The sequence below is a fragment of the Vigna unguiculata genome, chromosome 8 (assembly GCF_037176805.1).
Source record: "Vigna unguiculata cultivar grain cowpea cultivar isolate G323 ecotype 2 chromosome 8, ASM3717680v1, whole genome shotgun sequence".
NCBI classification, from domain to species: domain Eukaryota; kingdom Viridiplantae; phylum Streptophyta; class Magnoliopsida; order Fabales; family Fabaceae; genus Vigna; species Vigna unguiculata.
In genome coordinates, this window is record NC_140799.1 from 6,322,769 (window position 1) to 6,331,821 (window position 9,053).

At 35.1% G+C, this 9,053-nt stretch overlaps 1 protein-coding gene across 1 annotated transcript; it reads right to left on the reverse strand.

The window, feature by feature from the left end:
* Positions 1-411: 411 nt before the first annotated feature.
* On the reverse strand, positions 412-8,764 carry LOC114195204 (rust resistance kinase Lr10-like). Its single transcript, XM_028085595.2, has 3 exons — positions 7,987-8,764; positions 7,676-7,708; positions 412-2,260 (listed from the first exon to the last, which is right to left on the reverse strand). The coding sequence occupies exons 1-3, from the start codon at positions 8,717-8,719 to the stop codon at positions 1,137-1,139; spliced, it is 1,890 nt and encodes a 629-aa protein (XP_027941396.2). The 5' UTR covers positions 8,720-8,764; the 3' UTR covers positions 412-1,136.
* Positions 8,765-9,053: the final 289 nt, after the last annotated feature.

The window sequence follows — 9,053 nt, forward strand, 5'->3', positions numbered from 1 at the left end:
TGGTTGTAGGTCCAATTCTAGGCCCCTAGTGTTTGTATTGTTTGTTGAGTTTATTAAGATTGATATTTAAGGTTAATAAAGGCCTCACTCCTTTCATATTTTTCTTTCACATGTACCTATTGCATGAGTAGGAGAGGAACTTGCTCAGTGTGAGTTGTTTGGGATATTATTGATGGATCTTGTGAAGGTTGACTTGTGGATAATTTCTATTAAAATCTTTAGGAGATATTAAAAATATAGACAATCTTTCATTCTGATGTAGAACTCTTAATATTATTCAAATACATATTTTTGTAATATTTCACGAACAATTACAGAGATGCAAATTACTGATATATAGTTAGATATAAAGTTATGTTATTGTTAGTGTCCTCTCAAGAAAAATCTTATTGTACAAAAAAAAAATATCCATTTTTTATCAAATAAATAATTATTTAATATAGTAGTTGAGGCGTCACATTTAGTGGTATCAGAGTAGTTCCTTCTGTCAAAACCTTGGGTATGGTGCATTGGAAAAGTTACACAAAGTATGAATTCATTACATTAAGTCCTAATGAAATGGGGGTTTAACTACTCCTATGCATATAGAACATACAAATTTGATGAATTCTAACGAATGAATGAACGAAAGAATTTTATGTCTTTTAGCCCTAGAAGTGCCCTTGATTGAGTTCTGATTTTCTTCTGCGTTTCCCACCAAAGAACCCCTTTTTGCTTTCATTCTCAACACTTAAACCATAATCAGAAACTGTCTGCTTGTTGAGCGAAAAATAACTTTTGGTTCACTTCCAACTCCTCTATCTCGTTGAGTGAGACAAATCCAGCTGTTGGGCGAGATACTTTTCTTGTTGGGCGATTGTTGGTAATCTGGCTAAGCAAGATGGTTCTGGCAAACAACTCTAATATTCTCAAATCTTCCATTTTCCTACATAATAATCTCAAAGAAAAAGAAAATACCAAACTTAAAAGAACACAAAACTCCAACGTCTATCTATAAAATGAACACAAACCACATGAATAAAGACAAATAATAATGGTTAATAAGCATAAATACTAAGTATTTATCAAGATTATCAACTTTATTATGCATTTTCAAATAGAATGCTTCAATAACGAATTAGTTGCATACTTGCACTTTACATGAAATAGTTAAGAGAATGTGTCGTGGATGCTGAATTTATTGTTTGATCATTTGTACTCATTTCATCAGGATATAGAGTAGGTTCTGGAGGTATTTCCAAGTCTTCAATATTTCCTTCCAACATTTTTACTACTCTATTCATTGAGGGACGATTACTTGGTTTCAATTGTATACACCAAAGTGCAACTATGATCATCTTCTTTGCTATTTTCTTTTCCTCTTCAGTCAAATCTTGTATATCTATATTTTCTTCTTCTCTAATATGATCATAGATCCAAAATGGAAAGTACATTTGACTTGATCGCTCTGCATGTGGATTTAGGTTCTTCCTCTTGCTTGCCATTTCCATTAAAAGCATTCCAAAGCTATAAACATCAGCCTTATGGGATATTCCTCCAATATTTTTGTAAAACAACTCCGGAGCCATATATCCAATGGTTCCTCTTGCTGCAGTCATTGTCACAATGCTATTTTCTATTGGATGTAACTTTGCTAATCCAAAGTCAGAAATCTTTGGAATAAAGTTTTCATCTAATAAGATATTATGGGGTTTGATATCAAAATGTAAAATTTGCATCTCACACCCATGATGAAGATAAGCAATCCCACGAGCCACTCCAACTGATATATCATATATCTTTTCATAGCTTAATTGTTCACTTCCTTCTTTTGAAAATATAATTTTATCAAGAGATCCATTAGACATGAATTCATACACAAGAGCACGTTTTGACCCACTAACACAAAATCCAATTAATTGTACCACATTTTGATGATGTATTCTTCCAATGGTTGCAACTTCGTTGATAAAATCTTGTCCATTTCCTTTGGATTTGCCTAACATTTTAATTGCTACAAAAGGTCCACTACGCAACTTTGCCTTAAACACAGAGCCAAATCCTCCTTCACCTAACTTTTCTTTGAAACTTCCTGTCATTTTCTTGATTTCCTTGTATGAGTATCTAATAGGTGCCAAACTATTTTGTTCAAGGTAATTTTCAATATTTTCAAACATTGATGCATGTCTTTTCCTCCATTTACAAATGACAAGTGCAACAATCAGTGGCACCCCAAACACAATTTTGCAAGCCCACGCCATGATAAAAATTTGGGAAATTCCTGTAACAACACTTTATTTAAGTAAATAAACATCATGATGGATGGATAAATAACAATTTCAATACATAGTAAATTTAGAATGGAATAATGTATTAATTTTTAAAGAAAAAAAAATCAATTTGGTATGTTAAAAAACAAACTTAAATTTGTTTCTTAAATTTGATATTATACATATCCTTTTCTACTACAAGATTGCAAAAGAAAAATCTCTAAAGCAAGTATATAAGCCTATCAAAAATAATATGTTTAAGTAAATTGTCTTAATATTCATATGCATATAACAAATTAACTAATTGTATATAAATTCAAAAATAAAACAAACATGAAGATTTTGAGAACTAATTTTTTTTTTTCATTTATTAAATTTTTCTATTATATTAGACTTAATTAGTACTTTAGTCTTTATATTTAGGTAGATAGTTCAATTTTTTTTCTAGATTTATTTTTTACCCAACTGAGTTCCTATCTTTTTTAAAAAAAAATAAACCTAATGTGGTCCCCATTTTTTAACTATAAGGCCCACTTAAATTCTGCCCTAAAGTTTAAGGGTCTACCTTGGTCTGTTGGGCCTAAAGCTGACCCATAGGGTGTCCAAAACCCCTAAACCAGCCTAACCCTCTCATTTCTACCCATTTAAAAAAAAAATAGTTTCCCTCCTCCCCACTTAGGACTGCAGCAACCCTCTGCTAGGGTTTGGTCTCTAGTTCTCTTCAAGCTAGCTCAACCTCATTCCTACTCCATGTAAGGTGATCTTCAACCCATATCTTCTCCTCTTTAGATCTATTTTTCATGGTCCAACAGAGGTTCATCTGGATAACTGTGTTTCTCTTTCTGGGTTAGTATTTCTAGCTCACGAATTGGCTCTTGGAGTTGATGTGTTTCTCTAGTGAGTGTCGGTGTCTTCCGCTAACCTCTGTCCAGGTAAGGGAAGCTAGGGTTCCTCTTATTTTCTGAATGTTTATCTATTTTTGGCTTACTTCGTGTTAGTATGGGTTGTGTGCTACTATGGTCATATGAAATGCCTTGGTATGTTGTTTGGGTTTGTATGTATGGCTGATGCAGGTAAGAACAATGGCAAAAACTAATACTCTCACCCAAGCGAGCCTGTCTCGCCTAGGCGAGAATAGTAGAAACTGGCCCAGGTTCCTGCTCGAGCTCTCACTTAGGCGGAGAGCTTTCGTTTTGAGTGAGGTATTATCTCCCTCAGGCGAGAGGGGCTCGCCTAAGCGAGAGCTCGTGGGAGTATGGTGCATGTTGCTATAATTGTAGCCCAGGTGAGGAACCTCACCTTTGAGCGAGGGGTGGTCTCGCTCAGGTGAGGAGGGCTTGCCCAAGCGAGAACTCGCGAAATCCTATAGAGCTATCTGTTGGCAGTCTCGCCTAAGCGAGGGCCCGTAGCTTGAGCGAAAGACCCCTTTTGCCTGAGCGAGGGTCCATGGCTTGAGCGAGACTGGTGCATGGATTTGCTCTGTGACTGTCCTTCCCTCTGTTTTTGGTTGATGATCATTTGTATGATTGAGTTACTTTGTTAAAGCATGAATTGGTTGAATATGCACGTGTTAAATGGTTTATGGGCTGGAATTAATGAGTTTGGTATGATCTTTGTATGGAACCTGATTGGGTGGTTGGTTATAAATATTGGCATGAGATTGGTATGCATGATAACTTTATGTTTGGTTGGTGAGACATGATTTTGGTATGGTTTAGGACGTAATTCCACGAAGGTTTCGTGGTGGTGTCTAATGGTCAGGACGTAATTCCATGACCCTTTTTGGTGAGAGCTTATGGTGGTGCCTTATTGTTAGGACGTAATCTCACGAAGATTTCGTGGTGGTGCCTCATTATATAATTTAATAAGGGTCAGTTAGTCTCACGTAGAGCGTACTGACTAAAGTGATGAGAGTAGCAAGAGGCCCTAGTCTTTGGCAGGATAATGGCCTTAGATGTTTGAAGGCTAACCTTATATGTGGTAGGGTGAAACCCATTGGCAATGGCTCTGCAGAGCAGTAGAGGCCACCACAAGTGCAAGCATCCAGTGAATCCGACTGATTATATGTATCCGGATAATTGAGTCTTAGAGTCTTGCTTGTTGGTCTTCACATGCTTGGTGGATTTATGTATCTTTGACTTTAAAATTGTATGCAATTGTATGATAAAACATTTTCCACTCTAGTTTACCCTTTATATTTGTTTGTGTGTTCTATGTGTGATTTTCTTCTTTTTGCGATGATCATCAATTTATTGATGTGAGCAGATGTGGGAACTCCTCGTGGTCATCAGGGTGATGGAAATTCCGTTGCGTAGTTATTCTTAGGTTGGACTCCCTGCTCCGAGTATTCTTTAAGGCCGAGGCCTGTGTACTACCTTGTATTTTGGATACTATTTAACTTTTATCTTGTTTTGTTAATGACAGCGTGGTGTGCCTTAGACTTTCCCTCCAAATATCTTAGATAACTGTAAGGAGTGATATTTATACTTCATAATGTTGCTCTTTATGTTACTTTGTGTGATGTTTCATAACCTTGCCAAATATATAATTGAAATGTACAATACTATTGATTAGGACATGTATCTTGATTGTAAATGATTTGTAATTGTCTTTTAAATGAATTTGAATTGTGGATGTGTTATAAAATATTTTGTTTTAGTCTATTCTGGTCTGTGCTGGGTGCTGAACAAAATTTGCAGATTTAAATGTGGGAATAACACCAAAACAGAAACTACATTAGAAAAAACACCATATTAGGCCTCGGTTCATACCAGAACCGAAGCAAAAAGGTGACATATGGCCTCGGGTACTACCCAAACTGAAGCCAAAATGTGACATATGGCCTCGGGTAAACCAAAACTGAGGCCAAAAGGTGAGCATATGGCCTCGGGTCATACTAAAACTGAGGTCAAAACGTGAGCAAATTTTTTAAAAATGTAAAAACGTGAGCACATATGGCTTCGGTTAGGCCTGGCAACCGAGGCAGAAGACGTGCTCTATGGCCTCGGGTACGCGGGAACCGAGGCAGAAGAGGGGCTCTATGACTTCGGTGACAACCGAGGCCAAAGGCTATCCTCCTTTGGCCTCGTCCGAATATGCTTTAGTCCGGAAATCGGTGCAGAATATGAAAAATAACCGCTGCCAAAAGGCCTTCCTGCACTGATATCTATTTATTAAATGGGACGTTACATTAACAACGTTGAATTAGCTAATGGCAGTGCAAAACTTTGCATGTAGTTCGCAATTGCAGGTTACATTACATGGTTGTGGGTATTTATTTGTTGAGGTTAAATCTTTTTTTCTAGGTTAGATTTCCATTCTTTCTCTAATCCTACCTCCTTCTCTTTCTCCTTTCTTTCTCACATTCAAATCCCAAACCCACTATCGACAAATCACTTCATTGAATACACAAGTATGAACACAAACTCGAACAAACTAGATCAAAGCAACTTCTGACTTGGATTGAAGAAGATGGTCAAAAAAGCTGAGAAAAGGCACACAAACGAGGAAATTCAAGACAATTGAAGATAAATTATGGAAGTAATGGTTCAATAAAAGAGAATAATAGCGGTCTGAGAAGGAAAGTTGCAAAATTATTAGAATCTACATAAAATTACTAATTGATGATAAAGAGTCGATTTAAAAGGTGGCATTTTGTTGTTAGGTGAAAAGGTTGTTTTGGGTTGGGATGGATTGGAGCCATCAGTCTAGTGGTTGTAGGTTATGGCTATGATAATGAAGATTAGAAAGGAGAAGACGAAGACAAAGAAACAAAGGTTGCTTATGAGTTTTATGATGTTTTGGGCAATGGATTCGGTTCTGCCACTGGTGCTACTGGTGATGGAGTTAGAGTTCTTCATTTTTACGGTTTGAGATCTGAATATGAGAAAGAGAAGGAGGTAAGGTTAAAGAAAGAGGTTAAAATCTAATTTACGAAAGGAAAACAAACTTCCACCTTAGTAAATATATATATCCACCCAGTAACCTCTGCAAATGTCAATTATGTTTCAAGTTTCCTTTATTGTTAACCAAATTAGCGATGTTAACAAATAAATGATACTACATTGAGTCTACTTTAACAAATATAAGCACTCAAGTTAGTCAAATAAATATAAGAAAAAAATTTAATCATCAAACTAAATACAGGAACCAAATTACTGATTAAATCAATATATTATTATGAAATTATTCATAACATATTTTCACATACTATGGATTTGTTCCTACAAGACGTGATATTGAGAAAAAAAAAATACAAGAAGACTTAGATAGCACAAGAGACTAGCAATATTAACATTAAGTATTTTATTACAGTACAAGAAATGTTTAGTGTCAGCCAAAAGTTAATGCTAATAATTAAAAGCTAACCTTAACTAAGAAATAACATCATATTAGCATCGCTCATATGTAGTGAACTCTAATACTACGTACACTAGAGTAATGGATTCTTAGTAAGAAGATCAAAGGCTTATTGTTTCAAGCAAAAATAATACATGGGTTAATTTGGAAGTCAATGGATGAGAGCCATACTTGATTAAAGAGAAATTGAAATGTTTAAAAGAGATTAAAAAATGAAATTTCAGGGAAGATATCTAGAGATTGAAAAAGTTATAAATAATCTCAAATAAGACCATGGACTTGTAAGAGAAATTTTAGAATGTACTAATATAAAACGGGTCTTTGTTGAGGAAACGATCGAAGATAAGGACATGAAAATAAAAAAAGTAAATATGATAAATTGTTTGAAGATATTAAAACATCACATATTGTTCTACCTAATTGTTCTGCCTAATGAATTCATTTCGAAACTGCTGGTAGGAAAAACTTTCTTAGTTTGGACTATTCTCAAACAATAACTGAAAAAAAAAGAGTCACAAATAGATGTTGTTTAGTCTTATCACTCACATCATTATTAAAGATACTGATAGAAAGGAATTTGTTTTCGTGAGGGCCAGACATTGTGTGCTAAAGCAAATCGAAGAGAATAAACCTAATTAATGAAGAAAAGTAACTTTGAATTTTATCATTTTAATATATCTAAGTCCACCTTTCAAGAAGAAGGACTTGTTTTGTCATGAAAAATTAAGTCATCATACACTATAACTAAGAACGACAATGCTATTAAGACAAATATACTTGATGGAGAAAATACAATTTCTATCGTCATTTTTCAAATAAACATTGTGACAAATGTGAAGAAAGAGATGATAAACTCTTGAACTATCATGCCTACATTATTATTTCATAAAAGATATTATAAAAAACCAATTAAATATTAAAACACTCTAAAGTATTAAGTAATGACATTATTCATCATTTATTACTTTCTTTATGTACACATAATAATAATAATAATAATAATTACCGATTTCTTATTATTATAATTGTTAAAGCAAAGGTAAATTAAGATGATAAAATATTCTTACTTGATGCTTGCAGTATCAGCACTTGCAGTATACCTACATATAGCACAAAAAATTGAAAGAAATATAAATTTCAGAATACTGTTGATCCCGACTTCTGTTCTACCAAGAATGCTTTTGCATAATTTTCCATTTCATAAAGCTGTGATGAATAAGGTTTTCTTTAAAGAGGCTCGAGTTCAGACCAGTACAGGTAAAATATAAATCTAAAAATTGTTTGAACAAATAGAACAAACACAGTTTCATCAATAATGATGAACTTAAAATAAAGATAAATATATGTGTGTGACATTTGGTTTAGGATGATGACTCACCAAAGGAGCATTTAAGCTTCCGCCGAGAATAGTCGAAATAGCAGTCGCTTGGGGAGAGTCGACAATGATTCTCGCAGACGAGTTGTACCCATGAAATCTCAAAACCATAGGCCAGACCCCTGTGCATGGCAGCGTAGGAATGGTTATTGAAAGTCCACAAAGACGTTGGAGCAACAAGCTTTACGTCACACCCAACTTCAAAGTCCTCTGCTTTTAGATCACCACCAACAGCATATGCATATCCCTTTGAGTCCCACTTCACGCACTTTTCAGTTTCCACATACTTCCCATTCCCTCTCAATGAATGGTTACAGTTCAGAAACACTATATGCTCGAAACTCAGAGCTTTCCAATTACCATATGCTCTTAGACCGGCTTGGTATGGATCCGTGTAGTCATCGTAAGTATCAGAGAAATTGGAGCGAGAGAGAGAACGCAGAGGAAGGGAGGAGCAATTGTGGTGTTGAATTGCAGGGTCAACCACTCTGACTGTGTAGTTGTTGTAGTTGATTGCCTGAACATGGTATTTTGCAGAGTGCAGATACAACACCGTAACATTGTTCTCACAAACAAGCTCATACCTTTTGTTACCACACTTCTCTGGGTCGGCTTGTAATCGAAATGGATTAGAGATGTGGGTGATGTTGCCGCAGGAAGAAGGAAGACAACGAGCATGACTTCTGTGGATTAGAAGCAGCAGTACCACCAACGATGTTGTCTCTCTCCACATCATGTCTGATCTGTTTCTCACTCAATTTCAATTTGGATTTTAAATGCATAGAAATCACAAACACCATCGCTGTCACTTTATATATATTTATATATATGCGACACAACTTTGACTGACAAACGGCGTTGAGGCATTGATCCCTTATCTATCTGGTTTCCACTATTGATTTTACTAAAATAAATGTTTAATCACTTGTGTGTTAAGCGTGGGAATCATTTACCAATTTTTAACTATGTTTCTAAGTGTTTGTTTATTAGGGTCTTAGTGACTAGCTTTTTAATTGAAAATTTAGAGTTTTCTAGAGAAAATTTTAGTGCTTTTTACACTGTCATAATTG

Bases quoted from the DNA above. Each gene is read 5' to 3' on its own strand.
- LOC114195204 (XM_028085595.2), bottom strand. From the start codon at position 8,719: ATGATGTGGAGAGAGACAACATCGTTGGTGGTACTGCTGCTTCTAATC. The intron at 7,709-7,986 runs GTGAGTCATCAT...TGCTATATGTAG, and splicing joins GAAGCTTAAATGCTCCTTTG to GTATACTGCAAGTGCTGATA. The intron at 2,261-7,675 runs GTAAGAATATTT...GTGTTGTTACAG, and splicing joins GCTGATACTGCAAGCATCAA to GAATTTCCCAAATTTTTATC.